The sequence below is a fragment of the Oreochromis aureus genome, linkage group 10, assembly GCF_013358895.1.
Source record: "Oreochromis aureus strain Israel breed Guangdong linkage group 10, ZZ_aureus, whole genome shotgun sequence".
Lineage (NCBI taxonomy): Eukaryota > Metazoa > Chordata > Actinopteri > Cichliformes > Cichlidae > Oreochromis > Oreochromis aureus.
Genome location: NC_052951.1, coordinates 28,479,061 through 28,505,391, shown reverse-complemented (window position 1 = coordinate 28,505,391; position 26,331 = coordinate 28,479,061). Strand labels below are relative to the sequence as shown.

Sequence of the window (26,331 nt, the reverse complement as noted above, 5' to 3'; positions counted from 1 at the left end):
TTTCTTTTTTTAAATCTATAAACGGTCAGAAACTACCTAAAAGTGTTGATTTAACTTTACGCCAGAGAAAAGAGGGCTCTTATAATATATAAAATCTTAATGTTCACTCAAGTTTATCAAGAACTTTTATATTTTATCAGCTTTAAAATTTAAATTAATGACGGAATAAAACTGAAAAAAGTAACAATTATTAAAAGTTCGAAAGCCGAACCGAGAACACCTCTGACATCTGTTTATCAACTCATACATGACCAGCCTACACCGTCATTACTAACTGGCACGATATTAAATGCTCTGATGTGTTGGTGTACTCACTGAGTTGTTATTGATCAGGGGGCCATTGTCACACGGTGTGGGTGAGGTCTGTTCCTTCAGAGGAGACCCACCGTCTCCATCCTCAATCTCACCATTCCAGGAAGCCGTGGCTCCTTCCTGAAATTCAGACAAACATATACATACATGTATATATATTCCTTTTTTGGATAATGACACCATCTTTTGTTTTTTGTTTGTTTAATTTTGCCTCTCCACACCACCTCAGGAGATTTAAAAAAAAAAAAAAAAAATCAAACAATCAAGACATGATTAAAGTACAAACATTCAGTTATAAATTCAAGGGGTTTTGACAAATGTATTGCATTAACTGTTTAGAAATTACAGCCATTTTTATACACAGTCCCCCATTTTCAGAGGCTCAGAAGTAATTGGACAACTGATTGGCAAGCAGTTTCATGTTCTTTTATTCAGTGACAAATTCAGCTGAACTTGCATTTTACAGCTATTTAGTGGAAGATGTCGATGCAAGCAAAGGAGGCTGAAAACCCAAAATAAACCTATCAAAGAGACAGAAAACTTGCCAGATCAGCATTCTGGTACATTCTTAAAAAGAAGGAATGTACTGGCAGCAGCAACAGAAAGAAAAATCCCCTCACATCTAACCAAGTCCAGAACACTCTCGAGGAGGAGGCAGACATATCATTGTTAAAGTCTACAATCAAGAGATGGCTTCATGAGTGTAAACACGCAGCGCTTATAACAAAGTGCAAACCGCTGATTATACTCAAGAACAGGAAGGCCAGATTAGACTTTTACAGAAAACATTTCAAACAGCCTGCACAGATCTGGAAAAAACAATATTGGGACAAACGAAACCAAGATAACCCAGAACGATGGGAAGAGAAGAGCATGGAGAAAGAGATCTAAAGTATATCACATTAACAGTGAAACATGGCGGAGGCGGCATTATGGCATATGGCTGCCATTGACACCAGACTGCTAGTGTTTCTTGATGATGTGACTGCTGATAGAAGCAGCAGGATGAATTCTGCTGTATATGCGGCTGTACTCTCTCTGCTCAAATTCAGCCAAATCCTACAAAACTGATTGGACAGAACTTCACATTTTAAATGGATAATGATCCAATGCAAACTGCAAATGCAATCCAAGAGTTTCTCAAGCAAAGAAAAGGATATTCTTCAAAGGCCAAGTTAGTCACATGCCCTCAACCCAAAAGACCATGCAGAAAACTGAAGGCACAGAGACCCACAAACAAGCAGAAACTGAAGGTGGCTGCAATAAAGACCTACCAGGGTAGCACTGAGGAGGACACACAGCATTTAGTGATGTCCATGGGTTCTAGATTTCAGGCAGTCATCGGCCGCACATGATTCTTATTCAAGTAATAAAAACAATGCTCACATTTCAAATTATGTTCCTGTGTTCAATTATTTTTGAGCCTGTATAAAAATTGATGTAATTCCTGAACAGTTAAACCATCATTTTTGTTAAAGACTTTAAATTAAAGCTGAAAATTTGAACTTCAATCACATTTTGATCATTTGATTGAAAAGTCACTGTGGTGGTGCACAAGGGCAAAACTACAGGAAACATGTCATTGTGCAAATACTTATGGACCTGGAACTGTAAGCATGAATTCGTTCAGACTCTTATCAGACACAAATGGCTAAGATCATACAGACTAAAGATCATTTAGTGACCTTGGACCTCCAACTAGTCACAGAATATCATGGGTGCAAAATTATTTTATAATTTTTCCAGAGTATTTTAGATGTGGATGGATTTTTTACCACAACCTTCTGACAGTAGGATGATGGAAAGTTGATGCTTGGAAACATTTAGAAGAATTCACAGATTGCTCTCAGTTCAGAGAAACCCAATGTCATAGAATTAGTGGAAAGTTAAAGGTGTTTTATTGATATTAAATTAAATCTTAAGTGCAACGGTTGGTTACATACTGGTCTTTTATAAGGAAAATTGAACCATTTCATTTGGTTTTATTCAGCAGAAGTACGACTAAGATGTGATTACTTATTTTTAAAGTGCACTAGGCAGAAAATCTGACAGGGGAAAATGTTACTTAAACATAATAATTGAGCACGTAATGCTGTCAAAGTTTGAGGACCGTCTCACATAAGTGATTTGTCGATTATGCTTAGACTCAGACCTCAAACAATGGCAGCATCCTGCTTCATCATGCATTTGAGTAAATAACTTCCAAATTGAAAGCCAAAGTCCAGAGTTTCAACAATCCCTAAATCATATGCAGCCTGCAGAAAAAGTTTGACTCGTTCGATGTTACACGGTGGACACACTGCTGATATCCTGCAGCAGTTTCAGTAAAAAGTTGGTTGAAATGGACCGGAACGATGAGGCTAATTAAAAATAATGAGCTGCATGGGTTGTACCAGTCAGATAAGCTTATCACGAACCCTGTCACAGTTAAAAATAACATTGTGTCAGAGGACTGAGGTTTCACTTTACTGCTGTAGGAGAAGGAGGCATTAATCTGAGTATAAAGCTCCTTCATTCACTTTTTTTTTTTTTTTTTAATTCACCGTGTATTATAATTACTTTAAATAATAACAAATTGCATTATTCTTATTATCTTTTCAAGTACGTGTGTTATTTCATTACATATTTTTGTTCTGGTAATAATTTAAACTGAACAACCTCTGGAGGATCATTTGTGCCAAGTTACTCATTCAGAATGTAAGTTAGTGCACTTAAAAACAACTTTATAGCCTGATGGATCGATCTAGCGGCTGGAACATTACGTTCACTTGTCAAGGCCCATAAAATGTTTACAGTGACCATATTGGGTGATACTTTACTGCAGAACAAAGCTAATTTTCCTCTAGGAGTACTGTGGTTTTTCCATCATCTGATACAGTTTACTAAAGTCCTGCCTTCAACAAGACCTGCAATAACAGGTTAACAGTGATTTCATTAGTGAAATAGCAGCTGAGTGTTTTTGCTGTGTGTGTTTACATCTCAAAAATATATATAGCGTTGTTCACTTATTGTGCTAATGGAAGTTTATACACCCTCTTAGACATACTTGCAGAAATCCTCGCTTTTGCATTCATCCACACACTTTTTAAATGTGACGCTGCTTACACAGCTTACAGCAGGATTCTCCTCCTTCTTACCCCATCAGACAGAGAGGAGGATGTGGTGTTGTCCTGAGGGCTACAGGGTGTGCTGCTGGTCAAGAAGCTGCCTTGCTCCCCACCTGACAGTGCAGGTGAGTGGGGTGCTGAGAGAGTGTCTCCTCCTTCCTCGTTCCCTTCCTTCTCCTCTTCCAGGGGGATCTGAGGAAGCCCTGGAGGCCTCCCCAGCACTGTCAGGGCTACATAGGAGCCCGCTGCCAGAGAGGAGTCATGGGAAAGGAATGAAGGGAGGGTGAAGGGAGGGAAGAATATAAAAGCCATCAGAACCAGGTTAGACAACCCAATGTGTCAGACCGTTAGAGGAACAATAAGCAATCTGCAGAACAAGTATGCTTATATGTTATGTCATGAGATAATGTGCTGTTTGAACTGCTAACTGTTGCACTTATGCTGCAATAACTTATAAAGGCAGTGTTTTGGCTTTGAGTCTATATATAATAATACGATGTTAGCTGACACATCTCATCATTTCTGATAAGTCACTTAAGATCTCTTTGCTCAAATGTAGTTTAGGATTAAAACAACTCAACTAATGTTTATGTTGACTTAATTATATCTTCTTAATGAGCCTTGTAAATCACAAACAACACAACAGATGTGATGCAGCAAACTAAGGATGTAAATAATCAGCGCATACTCACATCTTATCAACTTTACAACTTCTAGGTGGTTTGAATGTGTAACTAAGGTCCCGTTAACCTGTCCAAAGACAAAAAGCATTAGCAAAGAATTTCTACAACTGACCAACATATGTTCCTTAAAGCCTAAAACCCACAATTATACTGTTTTGTTTATGTCATTCGTGGTAGTCACTGTTTCTATGTGGCATCATTCTGTCTTTCTGTTATTCTAAACAAACCCCATGACAACATCAAAATTATCTGTGGACATCAGTCCATCCCACTGACTTCACCATGCTTTTAGTGGCTCATTTGTTATTATTGAACATGTTTAAAATGAGCCACAAGAAATGTATGCATGCATTCATAACAGGGAAGAAGCTTTGTGACACAAAGCTGGAGTGGCTGAAAAACATTTGGTTAGCTGATCACTTTATTATTAACTCTGTTGCTTTTATAGTACTTTTCAGGCATTTTATAGCCTTTATTTTGATAGACCAGTAAAAAGCAGATGGGTATGGAGAAAGTATGTGAGCTGTTGTGAGTACCTGTTTTTATAATATTTCTAAGAAAAGTAAAAACACATAACAGCTGGGATGGAAGAAAATGGATAGAGCAGGACTTAGAACATGAACAGGCCACACTGTGAACTTCATGTTGGTTTTCTGATATTTTATTACAGTGCAAATAATTTATAGATTCTTTTTAACTTTCTAAAGTCATCAGTCCAGTCATTACCACGTTACATTGTGACTGCCCAGCTGTGCGGCGGCGAAAGAGCGATGAGGCATGAAACTGTTCTGTGTAGCTGTCGTTTCTCTATTGTTGAAAATCGAGCACAGCAACAGTTCAGGAAGGTACAAAGTGAAATTCAGCCACAAACCCAGCAGCTCAGCTGATCTAAATGCCAGCCCACCTCACCTAATGGCTCAACTGACACCCTTATACACATCAAATTAGCAAATCACATATAGGGAGTGCCAATTATGCTACTTTATCTTCCCTAATAACCCCTGGAGAACCTCCAAAAGTTGAATCTGTTCATCTGGACGTAGCGTTTTGTGGGAGAAACGTTTCGTCACTCATCCAAGTGACTTCTTCAGTCTCAGCTGACTGCAGGTTTCCCCCAAACCCCAAACAGTACATTTGCATAATGACTGAAACCAGCCCACTGAAGGAACAATGGGCTGTGAGGTCAGTTCCTTAATCATAATTATGCAAATTCCCATGACCATTGGAGAACACAAAAATCCCTTTGGGGTTGCATCATGAAGGGCATCTGGTGTAAAAATCCGCCAAATCAAGCATGTGGAGCTACAAACTGTGGCAACCCTCAGTGAATAAGGCAGCAGCCTGTCCAAGAATTGCTGCACATCTGCAAGCCTTTGTGCAACCCACCTCCATCACAGCTTCTCTTCTGATGCAGTTCCTGATTTTTCTTTTCTTTTGGGTCATCTTGCGACTGCTCTTACTGCCTCCATCATTCCAATAAATGCACAGATCAGTATTGCACATGCACATCACCACTTATGAAACTTTTTTAGTCCTAACTAAACTATTTGTGGCGCATTTTAAATTGCACACTATCAATGTCTCCCTGAGAAAACATTGAAAATGTGTGTGCCAAAGTCAAGAAACAGTAGGACAAAAACATCCTGCATTCAACTGGCTACACAGTCCTAATCCCTTTGTCATTATCTGCGAGGTTTTAGTGTACAGATAATACATTGGAGCAGAAGTACCACTCTGAAAACATGCCTGATACCCATCCCATTGTGTACAATAAATACAGATTTCCTAAGAAATAAGAAGTGGATTTGAATCTTTATTTTGGGGAACTAAATAAAAAGAAAATTTTCAAAACAAAGGAAAAAGTAGTGCTAATGTGCTCTTGTATTTTGGACTCATTAAGGTCCATTTGCTGATCCCAGAAGCAAGAAGAGAATAAATGAGGAAGCTAACCTTAATGATCCTATCTCCTGTCTGCACACCAGCTCGCATTGCAGCTCCATCTATAATGCAAAAGACAGGACAGGGTCTGATGAAGAGTGTGAGTGTGTGTGTGTGTGTGTGTGTGTGTGTGTGTGTGTGTGTGTGTGTGTGTGTGTGTGTGTGTGTGTGTGTGTGTGTGTGTGTGTGTGTGTGTAAGAAGTAAGAAAGAGAGAGAGAGTCTTACCTTCTTTGACCAGCTGCACAAACACAGGGTTGTCTCCACTTACTGTCAGCCCAAAGCCATTTTCATCTCTCTGGATTATCACACAGCGCTGGACCAGACCTGTCGTTTGCCAACACACACGCACACACGCACACGCACACACACACACACACACACACACTTCATGTCACACACGCATGGCACCAAAAGTGGTCAAAAAACCAAAAAGAAACTGTGGACGACTTTGTTTCGTGGCATTTTGTTTGTGTTACAAAGATAAAAGCGTCACACTGCTGTTGTTATGGGATGTGGTTGATACCAACATTACATACTACCGCCAGTCAAAATTACTGAGAGCAGTAATATATTAAGTTTAATCTCATTCTTTTGCACTATAAACCTCGATCTGGTACTGCGGGGGAGGAAGAAGAAAAACAAGCATTGACACAGGAAGTGACAAATTACAAGACTAAAATGAAAATAGTTTCTTAAACAGTCTCCTGCCGTCTTTGCTGACTCACTGCTAAAAGATCGTGATTTGTCCTCTCTTGTCTCTTAGAGAGAGTTCATTGAAATAATGTTAAAAAAAAAGTTGTGAAAATCAAAATAGATACCACAGAGCAGCAGAACTAAAGGTTGATACTGGCTTAGTTATTGGTTGCCTGTTTGTTGTTTTAACATCACTGCCTGGTTTTATTATTAGAGAAAACATCTCTACTTATAACTTTATATTGCTAAAGTAAAACTTGTAATGTGTTGTTATGTCTGGAAAAAGCTGATTTTTACACAGATTTTAATACATGACCACATCTTTATTGTTTTAAAGCTTAGTGATGGTATTGATTGTTCTTTGAAGACATAATCTCATCAAATAATAACCTGGAACACATTTAGATCTGAAGTTATATGACAACTATACTTTTTAAAAATATGGTGTCCCACAAGGGTCAGTTTTAGGTGCTCTATCAAATCTTCCTTCACTTACCTCTGAAGTTATCTTTATTCTGCAGATTTCAGTCAATTTTATATAAACATATACCAAACCTCAGCACTTAAGATGAATTTTTCTGTTTTTTTGTTTAGATATCTACACAGATAACAATATCTGTGTAGATATCTGTATGCAAATAGGCCTTAAACTTTATTCTAAAGCTTAAAACTACAGTAGCACATCATTCTGGGCCAAAGCCACACCAGCACAGTGCTTAAACCTGATGGGAGGAATCACACAGATAGAAATAATGATGATGATAATAACAATAATAATAATAATAACAACAACAATAATAATAATAATAACAACAATAATCTTCTTAACCCTTTCATGCATAGTGGTCACTGCAGTGGACAGCTATTCAAAGGCTGTTTTCTTGTATTTGTGTCAGTGTTGATGGTATACTTGCACATGAACACAACACACAGTGTATATTATTTATTCATTTGTCAAATTCATAAGTCAAAGCGTATGTTGTCCACCTAAGTGGACATGTAAAAACCTTTGAAAAGTAAATGTTTAAAAAATGAAGTTCAAAAATCTTTTTTTTTTTATGCCTAAAGATGAATAAAACTACTTAAAAAAAAAAAACCCTGATTGAGGTTGTAATAATTCATGCATGAAAGGGTTAAACTCACTCCCTATCTAAAGCAGAGACGTTAAACTCATTTCACATCGTGGGCCACATGTACCTCATTTTGATCTTAAGTGGGCAGAAGAAGTGAAACTGTACTTTCTGTCACTAAAAAGGAGTTTAACTACACATTTAATCACTGACACTTCTTAATATAAGAAAAGGAAGTGTGATTTCAACACTACCAGTACAGTGTTTCTCTATGATAAAGACATGTTGTTGTAGTAAATAAACAAATCTGTTAGCACGACTCGCTGGAATTAAACTCCAAGAACAAAATGTATAAAATTACAGAAAATGTTTTGGTTTCATTGCACAGACTGTACTGTAAGTATAAAGCAAATAGTTTCTCTTCTATACTGTAGAGCCAGTACTTATTTACTTTGGTGTAGTATGAATGGCCACAGGAGCGGTCTCTATCAGCAGGAAAAGCTGTAAAACTTGTAAAAATATATTTAATAGTCCAAAATTTATCCTCCTTCACATTTTTCAAAGCCATTCAGGTGAACGGATTGGAGTTTATGCTGGACTTCTACTGTTTGACAGCCCTGATCTAAAGGTTGAATGCAACAACCTAATGCCTGTAACTAAAATGCTGCACTTCCAGTGTGGTTACCCTCTGTGATCCCCCTCGTTCCTCATTCCTGTTAACATGAAAGATGCACAGACTTCTTTAACTATATACACTATACTTGATCAGGTAAAACGGTACAGTGCTAGACCAACCATGATTTTATTATAAAGTGTGAATTAATTAAATATATAAAGACATTGATGTAATTTCACAATGAGATCAGTGTTATGTGTGATTACAAAAATGCCAAAGTATATAAAACCTAACTTGTATTGTCCCAAATATGCATCAAAAATATATTTAAATGAGAACTGCTACAAACAGAGTAGAATAAATATTACTCTGATTACTTTGTTTTTAATGTTAAATAAAGGTAAGTGATTTGTGGAGTGCATGAGGTAGACTAGAACTTTAATCTCACCCATTGGTCTTACCCATGTTTTGTTTTTTAAGCGTCCTGATTAGACATTGAACTAAATGTCGCATAAATGGCACAGAAATGCCCATCAACTCATGCCAGGAGCACAGCTAGTAATACTCATTTTAATCTGACCAATCTTTGCAATCCTCTGAAGTCAGTGACTCCTTTTGCAAACCAAGCTGCATCTATAATAAAATCCTACAAATCAACCTCACCAGCAACATGAAATCTGCAAAGAACATCTGCTAGATCAGGAAAACTTGATGTTCTTCCTGCAGCCACTGAGGAAGTTTAGTGCAATCTGCCTGTCTGGTTACTCCCACTTCAAAGAACTATCAGAGAGAGTTGAGTGGATAATTGGTTGTCTTTTGGACTCCATGAGGAGCCTCAAGACTCCAGGGTGAACAAAAGGGCAGAAAGGATTAATGTCAACCCGGCAACCCAGGCAACCACCTTCACAACTTCTTTCTGAGCGCAGCCTACACCCACACCATCTCTATTCGCTCCCTCGCCAGCCTCTGTGATAAATACTCTAGTGGACAATTTCTGTTTTAAAGTTTTAAGCAAATTGGATGCAAAAGTTCAACCTTAGAAAAACACTTCAATAGTACAAGTGTAGAAAAGAAAGCTAGCTGCATCACTGATGAAGCTGGAACTCTTTGTCTATGTACTATTGTGCTATTTCCCTGAGCAAAGACCTCGCTATAATCTGATTTTTTTGTCTGTCCAATTATTGAAAGCAGAAAGATATTTAAACTTAATTTGAAGTTAACACCACAGCACTTTCCCCGCTTTCTTTCCAGTGATGCAAAACAATTCATTTCTGCACCTGCACGAGTTAAGAATCGATCCATTATCATTCATTGAGCCTTTATGATGGATATGTACAATCCAAGAAAATAAAGAAATCCGTGTCTGTTACCTGTAGGGTCGAACTCATTTTTGAGGGAAGGAGAGGGTTTCTCATTCTTTGGCTTCCAGTCTGTGGGCTCCCTGTTGAGAATGCTCGGAGTCCTAAAGAGACAAAACATCAAACCTTAAAAGTCAAAGTTTAGCTGCAGTTAATAAAGCTGATATACATTTAATAAAGTCGTTTTCCGAATTTCCTTCCAAATGAAATCCTGATGTTGCCCTCTTCATTCTTACATGAAATACATAAATATATATAAAATGTTAGGCTGCTCATCATGGCATTCATTCATTTAGTTTTTATGGGTATCTGCATATTCAAAATATGCATTTAAATATTTTACAGGAAGCAGTGTGGGAGCAGCAGAGCCGGGCAGATGTTTTGATTGATGTTTAAATGTTTCTGTCCGCCTTGTAAAGATCCTTCTAACAGATATCTGTTTTAATAAATGTGTAGCGTTTCATTATCTTGGCAAAATAAAGCCATCTTGAGTCATTTCCCTTCATCCTAAACAGATGCCAAAATCTGTAACTCCCCTAGTGGCCACATGAGGCTGGCTCAAAAGTGAGTGAATCCCCCGTAGACTCCAATGTTAAAATGCCCAACCAGAGCAGAAATAAACATGTTTAAAGCTTGAATCACATTTTTTACTATTCTCTGTAGTTATAATTACTTTACTTTAACTTTACATTTCAACAACATGAAGGCACTTATTTGCATTTTAGCTACCTGTTATTTCTTTTTATTTTTTACCTCCAATTATTTGCATTTTTAAAGCAATTATCTGATTATCCTGAGGGAATAATTATACTAACAAGCTACTGAGTTGACTTTTTGAGGTAACTTGGTACCGATTATCAGGGATCCGTCTCTAAAGTGGCTTAAAAATTCTGACTTGACAAAACAACTGTAGTTCCACTTAGTCCATCCCTAAGTGGAACTACAGACTTGCTGATGTCTAATTTAGAATAATTTGCCAATAAAACAACTCACTAAGCTCCATGTACTCCCACTTTCTTGGATTTTATAAGCATATCCCCCACTGGAGCTGGACGTGAAGGTGGCAGTTCATTTATTAATAGCTGAGGCTCCCTCAGCTCGTCCCCCCCTGCAGCCCTCCCTACTCGTTCCAGAAGAGGGGGTTTTGTTTGTGCTGCTGTTCCTCCCTCGGACAATGGGGGCCCTGGGCTTTTAACAATGGCTCCCACGTCAGAGCCAACTTACTATACTGTGGCTTTGTGGGACACATTCCCGGAAACAGGGACCAGGGTTTTTGGCTCGGCCTGAGTTTCCTGAATGTGGGAGAGGGCTGAGAAAGAAGCAGAGGAGGGAGGCGGGAAGGAGGAGGAGGAAGGAGGTGTCTTTGAGGAAAGACAGAAGACTGGGCTTAGGAAATTTCAACTAAAGCTCCCAAAGTGAACAATCCTGTGTAAACTCTCCTTATGGCAAAAAAAAAGGAAAGAAACTAGTTAAATGCTGGGATACCATACGACAAAGACGTAGGAATATTTTCCGGTATGCCGGGCTCCTGGAAAACGAACCAGACTAAACATGCAGTGGATCCTCACAATTACAGACAAAAAGAGATAACTGTGGGTTACGCTGAACAGGAGACTATTATGGTTTTAACCTTGAGATCTGAACCTCCTCCTTGCTGTGGTTGGAAGAGATTAGCAGCTGATAGGACATGGTGAGAAAAGGGCAGACCAAGTCCTGCTCATGGGGTGGCAGTAAGTAAGTGTATGAGAAGAGGGAGGAATTCAGCTCTCAGCTCGTGATGTGTACACCACATTCGTGCAGTTTGGGCCCCGGGATCAGGTGAAAACATTTCTGACGCCTGAAAACACGTTTCACTGTTCTTCCACAAGAACACGCAGCGTTATTACACTCTGACAATAAAATAAAAGGTTTATGAGCATGCATAAAAACTCAAAACTGCAAGTCGCTGACATACAGTTGAGTGAAAAAGAAAGCACACACCACCTTTAGCAGCAATAACTTAAAGTAATCAGTTTCTGTTTGAGTTTATCGCCCTTTCACATGGATCTAGGGGAATTTCAGGCGACTCTTCTTTGTAACGTTGCATCAGTTCACTGAGGTTTGAGGGAATTCACTTATGCACAGCTCTCCTAACATCTCCTCACATTTCACAACATCTCAATCTGGACTTTGACCCTGTCATTGCAACACCTTGATTATTTTCTTCTTCAGCTGTTCTGCTGTAGTTTTTAAGATGTGCTTGGGATCGGTGCTGCATGACCCAGTTTGGACCAAGCTTTAACTGTCCGGCCTCATGTTTGACTCTAGAATATTTTGGTAAACAGAGAAGTTTTAGGTTGGCTCAGTGACTGCAAGGTGCTCAGGTCCTTTAAATAATCACCCCACAACTACCGTCCTTCACAGTCTGTATGAGACGTTTGTGCTGTGTTTGGTGTCAGCCAAACATGGAGCTGTGCATTATGTCAAAACATCTCCACTTTGGTCTCTCCGTACTAAGGACATCGTTACAGAAGTCTTGTGGTTTGTTCAGATGCAACTTTTCAAACCTAAAATGTGCTGTCGTGTTTGTTTTAGAGAGGCGAGGCTCTCTCCTGGCAACCCTTCAATGCAATCCATACTTGTTCAGTGTTTTTCCCAATTTCACTATCATTAACTTTAATATTTAATATGCCAACTGAGGTCTGAAGTCAAATCTGGGGAGATATTGTTGACATTGTGTTAACACATGCCTGTATGGTCCAGACAGGTAAACTTATCTGCTCATACTTGCTGTTGATCACTGATAATAAAGTGGCTTTGATTAGCAGCACCCTGCTGCTACTCGCCTACTTAAACGCCAGTTAGTCAACAATGTCAGAAATAGAAATCAGCCGGGCTCTACTCAGAATCCAGCAGGAAAGCCGCTAAGTGCCATGACAGCTCCCCGAGTTGCCAGCAATGATATGGCTTCCCTCTGGAGAGTTAATTAAACTCTGAATGCCAGGGCCATTTTCAGAAATTGCCACCAGAAAAAAACATTCCTAAATTCAGTGAAAAAAAGCTGTTAAGAGACAGATGGGGAACCTCGACGTGTTTTATGTCTGCCTATTAAAATCTTTAAAGAGTTAATGGTGGCTTTTCCGTAGCCACAGATGTTATTAAACCAGTTTTAAAACGCCTTTAACTGCACCTCTACCGAATGTTCAGCCCAAAAATCACACACCCACTTTAAACTGTGACGCCTAAGCCATCAACATGATATCCAAGTCATTAAATATCAGCTAAACTAAGTGCTCAGAGATTACTTTTCTTCCTTTCAAGACTTCAGAGATTTATAATGTTTTTACAGTGCAGCACGTATATCCTGATAGCACTGTTTGTCCTGAAAAAGTGATCCATGTAATCTAAATCACACTAGACGACCTCTTCGATGAATCTGACCATGCTGGACAGTCTTTGAAACAAAGTGATGGGACATGTTTCAGTCCTAACAATCGATGTGCCTCCTTTTGTTGTCCTACAAGGAGGAAAAAAGTTCATGTCCATGTGAAACGTTTCCTGGAACCTTAGAAAAAAAGGGATCATTAAAATCAACTGTTTTAGTCTCATTGGGCTGGAATACATGGTCGCAGCTCAGACTCTCTTTGCTTGCTTACTGCACAGTTATCAAAAGAGGACAAAAAAAAAAACAAAAAAAAAAAAAACATGCAACAATCTACTCGGGCCTCAGATGCCAAAAATACCAGACAATTCCTCTGGGATGATAACAGCAGCAAAGGACTTAGCTCCAGAGAGCTGGAGAACTGGAACGCCAATGAGTACGAAGCTACAACTCCAAATATAGTAGCGCTCACTGTTTATTATGAAAGCAGCAGGCTACACTAAAATGCAAAATCATTTATGCTTTAATTTTGCTCTCTGTAACCCAAATTAAATGTCCTAAAAGAATATAAAGAATGCAGGAATAGGTTAAAAAGTTGATTTTAAGGTGAATAACTAAAACCCCGCTCTTATTGTGGGACTGACTGGACATTTCTGGTACTGTAGTTTGTTTGTTGGAATACAGAGATGTGCGAGTATCAAAGCTGCACCAGCTCTGAGGCTTTGGTGAAGAAAGTTTGCACAGGACTTTATAAATCCCATGATTCAGTAGCTTCTAGAAACACCTTCAGCAGCAATAACTTGATGTAATTGTTTTTTATAGGACTTCATCGTGACTCTTCTTGATATCACTTTAAGATTTGGGGTATTTATTTATCCACAGCTCGCTAAAGCATTTCAGTCAGGCTGAAGTCTGGACTTTGCACCACTGCAACAAATTGATTCTTTTCTTTTTCAGTCATTCTGTTGTAAACATGCTTACACGGTGTTACAAGACTCAATTTCAGCAAACAGCGCTCACACTTCACTCTACAAAACTTTGGCATTCAGAGGAGTTCATGCTCAGCCCAGTAACTGCAAGGTGCCCAAATCATGCCTCCTCCACCACCGTGCTTCACAGCTGGTGTGAGATGTTGAGACATAATGCATAACGAAGAGGGCCATGTCTGGCCAACATCAAACACAGCTTATCAGCACAAACATCTTCACTTTGGTCTTATCTTCCAAAGGATATTGTTCCACAAGTCCTGTGCTTGAGATGGATCTTTGCAAACCTAAACCTGTTATGTTGGTATCTTCTTTTTTAGAGAGAAGAGGCTTTCTCCTGGAAAAACTTCCAAACTAATCATACTAGTTCAGTCTTTTTCTAACTGTACTGTCATGAACTCAAACATTTCACATGCTAACTGAGGTCTGTGGAATCTGAAATGTGCATAGAGTCTTGAGAAAATGTCTTTCACATGACTATATATATATATTTAAAAAAAAAAAAAACTGAGTACAGCATTCATGCAGAATACAAAGTCAAGCTCTGTCATGTCAGCTCATCAGTGCCAGCCCACATCTGCTGATGGCACAGCTGATATCCCTCTGAGCTTCTCTGTCTCATATAAAGTGAGATCCTTAGGTTGGTTTGGGCTGTCACTGTTTTTTGTTGAACGATAAAGTTAGCAATAGTTATTAATAATTTATTTATTTCAACAAAGCCTATAAAAAGACCAAACCCAGCTCCAAACTCACTACTTCCCAGTGAAAAAGTTGATATTTAGCAACAGGAGAGATGACGTCAAAATAAAATAAAGTGTCCAACACACTGAAGGAACTATGCACCCTCTGCCAAGCTCATAGATGGCCCTATTTCTATCACACCAGTGTCACTAGTTCAGGGTGGAATCCCAGATACGTTATGGCCTTTCTAATTTTATTTTTCTCTATCACTCATTTGATCCCCCCCCTCCCATCCCTCTATTTCAAGGATCCTGGACTAAACAGAAAGGACCACCTTCACATGAACGCTGCCTTGGGGGGAAAAGGACAAATGGACAGACGAAGATCATTAGTAAGATCAATTCTCCATAAGTAAAACAACAACTCTTTCCAAAATGAATATTATCATGCCTGCTCCATTAATAAATCACTCTGCATTTCTATGTGACATTATTGGCTCCCTCCACAAACATCCAAATTCAATAGAAGCTTGTGAACTTCCAGCAGTGATCTAATCAAAACGCTCGACAAGGGCTGTTAAACATTAACCAGTCATCCTCAAATGAATGTTTTAATATTAAACAGACTCACCCAGCACTAACTGCTTTTACAAGGTTAGACTTCACAATGAGATTCAGCTATAAGGACTAAATCTGTAGTGTATGTATAATTTAAATAATAAAGACTTAAATTATTTTCACAGGTATCACAGAAAGGTACATTTGATTTGATTTGATTTGATTTGATTGATTAGCATTCAAATATCTCAGTGAATATAGAATACAGAATAAAGATTACCACAAAGCAAAAAATCATGAGACAAGGCTAATCAAAAGGTATTGGCTGAAGCATTTGCTTATTACGCCAACCCTTTTAACAAAAAATCTTTTGCATGCAGCTCCTGTACACAGGGCTCGAAGCAAAGAATAAAACAAAGCAAAGCAAAAACAAACAAACAAACAAACAAACAAACAAACAAACAAACAAACAAACTTTCCACCTTAGATAACTACATCAAAGCAAAACAATCAAGAGTTTCAGAATTATTATTTTTGCTCTTTTCATTCTTGATTAATAGATTTTTCTAATACTCTATTTTTAAACATGTTTTTAAACAAGGAAAATGAACTACACCTTTTTAAATCACTGTCATAACGATTCCACAGGTTAACTCCTCTAACAGAAACACATCTCTGCTTTATGTTTGTCCTTATCTTGTTGTTTTTAAAGACATCTGTTCCCCTTAAGTCATATTGACTCTCTCTGACTTTGAACAGCTTCTGAATACTGCGGCAAAGCAAGTTATTTTGTGCTTTATACATTATCTGTGCCATTTTATATTCGACTAAATCATAAAATTTTAGGGTATTCAGATTAATAAACAAAATGTTAGTTGGTTCTATATAGTTTGATTGATTTATAATTCTTATAGCTCTTTTTTGTAACTTGAAAATAGGAAGAGTATTTGTTTTATATGCATTACCCCATATCTCCAGACAATAAGTCATATATGGAAGCAACAGAGAACAAGCGTGTATAATGATTTTTTGTTCAGGACATGCTTTGTTTTGTAGAGAATAGCAATGGTTTTTGACATTTTTGTTGTCACATGATTTATATGACATTTTGGCCTCACAAATCATGATCACATTAAAAAACTGGGAGAGTACACTCACTGATTACTGATTAGGTACACCTGTTGAATTGCTCAGCAAAGCAAATATTTAATCAGCCAATCACGTGGCAGCAACTCAGTGTATCTGGGCATGTGGACTTGGTCAGGAAGACCTGCTGAATTTCAAACCGAGCTTCAGAAAGGTGACTTTTTGTTCCTTTTTCCAGACCCTAGCTGGATAAAATAAAACACATTAACACATTAATTATACGTGAAAAGGTTAAGGCACATATAATTTTTAGCTGTATGCCATTAGAGTTTGTCCTAAAATTATTGTATAATCTCAGGGTACATTAAGTCAAGACCATTCAGGAGAAACTGATCATGTGGACCATAATAAACTCAGCAGTGAGAAATAAGCTGTGTGTTTCAGCCACATTTACTATAAAAGGTCAAATAAATGTATTTACATGGATACACGTGCTAAAATGTGTGTTTATTCCTGTTCGGACACGGTATATGTGCCAATTTTGGTGCTTGCATGCATTAAGAACAACATGAAGTTAACTGCTGCACTGTCCAAGTATTTCAGAAATTGCTCATCTACTGGGCTGGTTCCCACAATGCCATCTCTAATGGTCTAAAAAAGAGAAAATGTGCCAGTGAGCAGCACGTCCCCTGGTAAAAATGCCTTGTTGATGTCAGAGTTCAGAGGATAATGGCCAGATCACTCTGCCTGTTAGGAAGGCAGCTCATTAAAACCAAAGTATGCATCACTGAATGCACGATCTTAAAGTAGATGAGCTGCAGCAGCAGAAGACCACACCGGGTACTACTCCTGTCAGCTAAGTAGAAAAAACAGGGCTATAATTCACCAGGGCTACCAGAAATTGGACAATGGAAGACTAGGATACTGTTGCCTACTCCATCAGTTTCTTCTGATGACTTTTTCCAGCAGGATAGCACAAATGATCTCAAACTGCTCTCTTGAACATGACAATGAGTTCACTGGACTCAAACGGCATCTTTGGGATCTGGTGGAGCAGGAGATTAACATCACGGATGTGCAGCAACCGTGTGATGCCATCATGTCAATATGGATCACAATCTCAGAGGAATGTTTCCAGCACCTTGCTGAATCTATGCCATGAAGAATTAAGCTGTTCTAAAGGCATAAAGGGGTTCAACCTGATAACACCATGGTGTAACTGTGTCATTAACCCTTTTAATGTTGGCTTATTTGTCCTACAAGATCCTATAAATATATTTTTAAAATAGCCTCTTTTTTACCTTCCCTGTGGATATTATATTTGTTTAACTTGCATTAATATAGTATCCTATCTCAGGTCAACTTACAGTCAGGGAAACACAGCGGTTTTCCAGTTACCATTAGCAAGCTCTTGCACTGTAAATGTAGTGATCACTGTCCGGCTGGTAGTCAGCCTGCACTGATGTGTCGCCAGCAGAGTTTCAGTCAGGAAGGGCCTGATGGACATTGTTTAGCAATGATGTCACCACTTCCTGTCTGGGCCCTGGTGGTAAAGGGCAGTGAGGCGGGGGGGGGACCCATAGATCAGCAAAACGGTTTGACAAAGAGCAACACAGCTGTTCCACCGCCTGAAGCTTTTGGGTTTATAACTCATTCTCGACACCAGCATCACTTAAACTCACAAAAAAGCGAAAAGAAAAAACATCTCTGACAGGTTTACAGTACAGGGGCGGGGAGCATTTAGAAACTGCACTGAAATAAGCTTCCAACAAAGACAATATGCAGGCTGACCTCCTCCTTCCTGCATCCTACCGCTTCCCTGATCTCGCCTCTGCTTTTCCAGAGTCTTTTTCCAACTTTTAAGTGCATCAAAGATAAAGCCAAAGTTTTGAGGAGTATCTGTAATCATATCTGTGGAAAATAGACTGTATGTCATCTGAACTGTCATCACTTCTGTGGAGGCAATTTTTACAGCTCAAGCTCATCGTCAGAATCAGAATCAGAACACTTTATTAATGCTTGAGGAAATTCTGTGACAATTATCTGAGTGTCAGGAACTCCACTAGCCTATACCTACCAAACGCTTTTGTGCAGTTCAGCGAGCAGCCAGCCCTGACTCAGACACAGTGCTTTATTTATTTATTTATTTAGCAGACCACATCTGAGTGAGACGAGATGTTAGATCTTGACACCAACTTCTCGCAGCAGATGACGTTCCTGGGCTGAGCTGTTGACAGCTGAAGCCATGAGACGAGTAGCTTTCACAATGCTGTCTAAGGTTTTTTGTATGCTCTTCATTAGGCGGTGTGTCATCCACACCGGTGGTTAGTTGTGACTTGTCCCTATCATGAAACTAATACATTTCTCCCTTATTAACCTCCTCACTGTCATCAGGGGCTTTTAATGCGTCTCGCCCTCATAATCCCACAATCCGCCGTGCGTCAACAGACGGGGATTATCTTTAATAGAAGTTTTTTTTTCCTAAAGGATTTTTATAAACTGCTAACCAAGAACTCATAAACCTATGTGCAGGTGTATATTTGACTAATCACTGAATCCCAGGATAAACCAGTGGAAACCATTGCTCTACAGGACGTCAGTGGGACAGATTTACATGCCTTTGCATGTTCTTAGCTTTTGATGTTCTTTTCATTAAATCTTCAGGTTTGTACCAGCAACTAACGTTCACTAGCATCAGAGCCCAGGTAGAGGTATGAGATCGACCTTATCCATGCGGGATTGTCTCCATTTATCCAGGTAAATGAAGACAATCCCGCATGGTTACACCATGAAGAACACTGTTGCTACCATTTTTCTCCTCAACGTTCAGTTTTTTGTTAAAGTAAAAAAACATGAACTGCATCTTTACATTTTACAAACAGTCCTCTAAATTCTATCAATATCATTCTCCACAAAACCGACTGACCTCAGTATATCCAGCAGCAGTCTGATAAACAAACCACCAGATTATCCAAACTGTTTAAACCATGTGGAGATAAAACTAAAAGTGATGACGCCTCATTGCACATGCACACGTATGACAAGCAGGATAGATCAAATTTGAACAAGGAAGCGCATCTACAAACTGTGAACACTGTTTACAAAAGACATTATTTCACTGTTTTTCTTTTCTTTTCTTTTTTTAATTAATCTGTCTAACCTGTTTGTCTGAGTTTATTTCCTCTGCCGACTTATTTTTAGCCATATTTCCGATCCATCCCAGCTGTAATAAACAATTCCTTTGTAGGTCTAAAAGCTTACCGCTTCTGTCCAACCTGCAGGAAGCTGTGCCTGCGCCTGAAGCCCAGCAAGACTCATTAACCTCAGGAAAGAGGATGGTTTTGGTTTCTTCTGCGAGGCGAGGCAGATGGGAGAACGTGTCCCATCCAGACCGTAAAATATCGCAAATGTTACCAGAAACCTTGCAAAGGGGGGGCTGAATTCTTCTTGCTGAGAAACACTTGGACAGCCCCCAGGCCGTGACCCAACCACTGCTGGAGTTGGCACATTTGTTACCAGGCAATGACAAGCCATTTCAGTAATGTAGTAATGTGCATGTATTGTTTATATAATAAAACAAATTAGATCAACAAAGAGGTGTGTATGCGAGGGACAAACAGACACTTTGTCATTACACGAGGGATGCACGACATCGAGCAAACATCTGATGGCAGCAGTCCCATTCAAAGCCGTCTAATCTGCAAGAATTTCATGAAAACACAGATAACAAAGACCTCAAATACACAGCGCACTACCATTTCTACGGTTAGAGACTGGTAAATAATTAATATAGACAAAGACACGATCAGTGTCATGTTTCGAGTTGTAGCTCTTCCATAAAGATGGGGCAGAGAGAGCGCGTGAGATCATTAGATGAAGCTGTCCAAGTACTGCAGAGGAAATGATACTGTCAGGGCTTATTCGTTAATCAATACAATATTTTTCATCCATTACCTCTGCCAAGAAGGTTATGTAATTGGTTGGGTTTCTTTGTTTGTTAGGCTACCCATCCATTTTCTTTAACGCTTATCCAAGTCCATCTCAGCTGTCATGAGCCGGGAAGAGTGATGCAATCAGGCCAGGTCTTGTAGAGACAGGCAAACATTCACACCTTTGCCCAATTTAGATACACAAATTAGCCTAACAGGGCTTTGGACTGTGGGAGGAGAGAATCCATGCAGGTACAGGGAGAACATGTAAACTCCACACTGAAGCTGCTCCGCAGGTTCAAACCAGGAACGCTGTTGCTAATCACTGCACTGGGTGGTGGTGGTGGTGGTGGTGGTGGACAGCTAGTCGGTGGTAGAGCGATTTGTCTGGTTATAATGAAAGGCATGCTAACTAGTTACTCGAGATGGTGGTGTCCAGGTCCAAATTCTTAGAGGGACATGTGGTGTTCAGCCACACGAGCCTGAGCAACAACAGGTCTGTGATGAGTGGAGTACTGAGCAGATGGGCATGTGTCCTTCAAAGAGAAGCATGGCTAACCCTTTCCCTTAAATGAGGAAATCCCTGTAAGTGTTGACCACAAGTTTGAATTGATTACGTCCCCCAACCTTTGTACACACCACCCATCACTACTTCCAATGTGATGGTTTAGTGCAGTCCTGAGATCACTATCAAACATGACAGCCGAGGAGAAATAAAAGTTGTAACATATTAAATTTAAATAAGAAAACGAGGAAACATCGTTCTTATGTTTTCAACAAATGAGATATCCTTCTAGATCCAGGGAATTTATTCATCCCTGTGGATGAGGTCTGCACTTTTTCCATGTGTTCCTAATCAAAATTTAAAATTACTATTATTTTATGGTGCTGTTGTTAAAGTTGATGAGTTTTTTCCCTTCATGTAGTACATAACAGTTATTTAAAATATGGTGCATGGATATTTCCATATTAGACCCAATCAGTATTTTGGTCAACCAATTTAATAAAGTAACACTGGCTCATATTTAGATTTATCATTATTGGCTTATATGGTGCTCAATGTGTGCCAAAACGTTATCCAAGAAAAGAAAACATGTTAGTTTACACTGCTATCATCATAAAGCTGATGCAAAATAATTACAACTACATCACGTGCAGATCTCTGCAGCACATCATCATCATCTCTGCAATAAGCTGCTAACTAGTTTAAAAATGTAATAAACAATGACCTCATATTCTCTTTTCATCATGAACTAAGCAGCTTATATCTAAAGGATCTCAGTGAAGCTCAGAATTTATTGAAATGTAACAGTACTGATAAAACTGCATTTTGTGGTTATAGTTCCACCAATCTTGAACTTGATTTGTTTTTTAAACGGATAAACATCATTGTGGTGGTTTTAGACAACATTTCTGGACACGTTCTTAAGTAGTTTCTTCCAGAGTGACCTAAGAAGATTGATAATCACTCAATCTTCTATAGCTGTGTGTAAGACCCCAGTCATGCAGGCCTCGGGGCTCATCGGTGTTCCCGTGGCAACCATCAACGTTGTTCATTTCCAGTTTGTGTGGCACTTTCTGAAGTTTCACTACAGCACTGAGAGTAAATAGCAAATATCTGGGGACAAGACTTTGATGCAAACTACAAGCAGCTGGACCAGTGAGCTACTAACCAAACCAATCACTTGAAGGTTTTTGGTTCAACACCCTCTTCCTGACTGATTTCACCTGATGACAGCCCGCAAACTCCAGTGACCGCTCACCAACGGTTCAGTGATGTCAACAAGCTAGCCTGGGTTCCTCCAAATCAAAAAGGCCTACAGCAGGGGTGGGGAACTCCAGGCCTCTGGAGAACTTCAGGACATGTTGAGGAGGTAAATTAGCCATTAAAATTAGCTGTGTGGGATCAAGGACACGTCTAAAACCTGCAGGACATTGGCCCTTGAGGCCTGGAGTTCCCCCACCGCTGGCCTACAGAGACCTCTAAATATCGCTCATTCATCAAGATCTCCAACAAATAAACATCTTGCATCTCTCTAAATAAATTTACACACAACTAAAATGCATAACTAACCATTTCTCTACATTATTTTAACAGTGACATTAGCACGTTTGGTACCTTTGTGCCCAAGCAAGACCAGAACAAGCAATTTCCTGCTACTTTTAGCTACTGTGCTAAACTAGGCTAACCAGCACCTTAGTTTAATTAAAAAAAAGAACACCTGTGTCAATGTTAATCTTCTCATTTTTCAAAAATCCTTTAAAATTGTTGTAATATTTGGGCACCTACAGCTGCCAGGGCTGTGGTGTGTTAACGTAGTTATACAGGAGAGTCCTAGTTTCAAATACAGACTGAGTTACATGACTCAGTCTGTATGATTTATGAGTCATATTATGGCAGGCTTTCTCTTCTAGGGCCTATTAAGAATCATTAAGATTGTATGATCATTAAGCAGATATGAACACAGAAGAGACTCGTTGTCTTAAAAACCAGCAAAGCAGTCGAATGACTGGGTCCTTCCTGCAGGCTGAAGGTCGAGAAATCAAATGACTTTGTTTGACTCTCCAAGGCAGTCATGTGTGCTTTTATTCAACGGTTTCCTCAAAGAAAACTCCTGACTGCAAAGTGTAAGAAAAAAAAAAATACAGAAATAGCTTATATGGGATTGAATGTGAGTCAAAGTCAGCCTGTAATGTTTCTGTTTCTGTTTGTAATGTTTCTACCTCAGAGAAGGAAGACACTGAACAACATGAAAACATAAAATAATGATTGATTCTTTATTTGAGGCTGTTATCAGTGATTAATAAGGGTGGGGGTTAATACATTATACCTGCTTCCCTTTGCTACAGCCTGTCAGTGAAACTCCCTGCCTGTATTGAAGTCATGTGACTTTAGTCAAGTATTTGGAGATATCCAAGGTCCAGTGACTGGTGGTGATTCCTCTGTGTATCCTAGAAAACATGCTGACTCACTGAACAAGTACTAATGGACCCCTTTCAAGAGTACACAAAACAAAAATACTCAGGAAACTGTCAAATTAGGCAATATAGTAGAGACAACTAATTGAAAACATAGCAGCACCGCGAAATATCCCTCTTCTGGTTCAACTCTGACAATCATATTCTGGAGTCAAACAGGGGAAAACCCTGCTCAGTTCTGTAGCCAATTAGTTTTACAATGGACATGTTCACGAACTCCATTGAGAAAACTGTAAATTTTGATTTTCCTTGTCGTTATTACCTGGATAACGTTGGTGTGAGATTATTAAAGTTGCTTAAGTGTTTATCAAAGCCGTGTGCTTTGTTCGGCAGTCCAAGTAGTAGATGAAACAACTTTAAGTGTATAAAAATCCAGCTTTTAATTTACATTTAAAATACGCATTAAAATAAAATAAGCATAAGCATTAAAAGAAATACTGAATCATTAAAATGCCGAATTAACGAAAAAAATAAATAAATACGAAACTAAAATACAAATAACCCAATCCGATTATATGTTGTTTATGTTTTCCAGCCGGGAATATATTTTAAAATTAGGTGTTTTTTTTAAATGGAATCTGGTGTGATGCATTAAGGTGTCTTTCCATTCACAAAACTGACCCGAAAACCCATTCGTCAGCACGTAAGCCAAAATTAAGCAACACATAAAGACACGCAGAGAATGAGAGTGTGAGAGAGAGTGGTGAACTTACTTGTCAGCGAGTGTTGACTGTGTGCCACTCATTGGGCTTCCCTTGTGAGTTTCCGAAGACTTCACCCAAACAACATTACCATCATAACCCCCGACTCTTCTGTACTAAAACTGCTTCTTCATTTCGTCTCCTACGCGTCCATGCACGTCCCCGAAACGCTGCCGAGTCTTTACATCCAGCATGAAGGTTTAAAAAATCAATAGTAAAGCTCCTCGGAGACACAGGATGTGTGTTTTTATGTATCTATGGGACGATCCAGCTGTTTAAACTCCAGCAGAAGTGATGAAATGAAATTCGCTTCTTTCAGAAAGCAGCCGCTATCTGCATCAGGAGATGGACATCTGGAAAAAACCTCAGAGAAAACAGCCTGAAAAAGGTTTTCCCCCCAGCTTTCACATTCTCAGATTACCTTCAAGTTCAGAGAGAGAGAGAGAATCTCTTGTTTTTCCTTAGGAAATACTTCCATGATGACACTCCAGACTATTCCTGGTGTCCGGGGGAGAATTACGTCAAACTTTGGCTGCTGAATCCAAAATGAACTTTTTCCCCCCCTCTTATTTGCGCGACGTCCCGGTGTTGTTCACTGTTGTGTGGACGGTTTGCGCTTTCTGGGGCATCCCGCTGCCGATCTTATCGCTAATTTGTGCGAAGAGTCGCGGTCGTTGCTCTGCTGTGTGATGCATTTGGGAAAGAGGAAATGCTTTGTGCCCCCTCCCCAAAAAAGAAGTGAAAAGAGGAGGAAAAACACACCTTCCATCACGATGCGTTTAGGAGCCCCTCGGAGTTCTCTAAACTGTACGCTTCATAACGAATATGGTGTTTTTTTGTTTTACCTTATCTGACAGTGAATCATTTTCTGTGCAGCACACTCTTAAGTTAATCTGATTACACACAGATACACATTACCCATGCACAGTTAGTGCAGTAAAGGATCGGGTTTTGCAGATATTATGTAGAAAAGCCTTTCACTACCTTGTTTCATCTATTTAAACTGCTGCTTTGTTAAACGTGTATTTTATGCCATACATGGACGTCGGTTTTATTTCAGCGTGGCTTGGAGCACATTAAGAAGGTGCTCCGGAGGTGCAGACATAATTTCCTCTTTTCTTAATTTCCTCAGCATATACTGAAATATAGTGCACTGAGAGTTTTCTCATTTAATATTATGCCTTTAAATAACTAACAGGTCTGCCTGATACTTAAGCTGCTTTAATGTGTTAGCTGATGAATCATTTTACTTTATGGACCTCCTGGCTTTAATAATCCATACACTCAAAGCGTTCTGCATATGTACATATATAAAACTATATTTCTATAAATATGTATAAACGTCTTTGCACTGACAGAGAAGGGCCACTGGTCCACACTACTTAAGATTAAACTGGGCTGTGTGACCCACAATATAAATGAGTTTGACAAATGTAAATGGATCAATTTATCGTTAATACTAGAGATACTAGTTTTGCATTATCTAAATGGTTTCTATTTTTATTTGTTCTCGAGTTTTTGCTGCTACTTCAATTCAGATTTATTTAGTTCCCAGAACAATAACTGTTCCGTGCATAAAGTATTATCATATTACAATATTTGGCTACGAATTGACAAAGCAACACGTGACAACAAGTGACATTTAAAAATATAGTATAGAATAGAACAGAAATCTTTAATGTCATTGGAAATAAATTAGACTAAGATTGGGATAAGTCACTGAGCCACTCCTGTGTGGCGCAACAAGGTTGAAACTACATACATACTTTTATGTATGATTAAATAAATGTTACACAAGCATGCCTTAAGATTGTTATTTTAAAAAAAGAAATAACCATTAAGCAAACCACAAAGTAGCACATGCACATAATACAAAAGAGGTAGATGGACCACAAAGTGCCGGAGTCAGTCGATGTATGCAGGTCTGCAGCTATTCCACAGAAAAGTTTTCTGACATGAGCATACTTAATATCAATAGAATATTAATATATTACTATATGTATTACTGTTAATCTGAATGTGCAAGTTTAAACAGGTGGTGCCAAGTTGATATAAGTCTTTTACAGTGGTTTTGGTTCTGACCCTGCTTTGATTTTTTTTTTTTTTTTTGTCTTAGTTGACGATATTGCACTATATATTATGGTTTTGTTTTGTTTTTTAAGTCAGACTACAGATCTTTATTTGACCGTGTGGTTCATTGTAAACTTTCTGATCAACTGTCTTGGCGGACTTCAAACGCCTGTAGGGGGCACCGGTGCACTGGTACAGAAGAA

At 39.0% G+C, this 26,331-nt stretch overlaps 1 protein-coding gene across 1 annotated transcript in view; it reads right to left on the bottom strand.

Moving 5' to 3' along the window:
- LOC116328509 (rho guanine nucleotide exchange factor 12-like) overlaps window positions 1-24,756 on the bottom strand; it is a 48,913-nt gene extending 24,157 nt beyond the window's left edge. Inside the window, exons 1-7 of the mRNA XM_031750317.2 lie at window positions 24,071-24,756; window positions 9,791-9,882; window positions 6,267-6,365; window positions 6,053-6,102; window positions 4,112-4,169; window positions 3,450-3,664; window positions 316-432 (exon numbers count right to left, since the gene is read on the bottom strand). Of these exons, the coding sequence (XP_031606177.2) occupies window positions 316-432; window positions 3,450-3,664; window positions 4,112-4,169; window positions 6,053-6,102; window positions 6,267-6,365; window positions 9,791-9,882; window positions 24,071-24,102 (663 nt within the window). The 5' untranslated portion in view covers window positions 24,103-24,756. The remainder of the gene's footprint in view (window positions 1-315; window positions 433-3,449; window positions 3,665-4,111; window positions 4,170-6,052; window positions 6,103-6,266; window positions 6,366-9,790; window positions 9,883-24,070) is intronic.
- Between the last annotated feature and the right edge of the window lie 1,575 nt (window positions 24,757-26,331).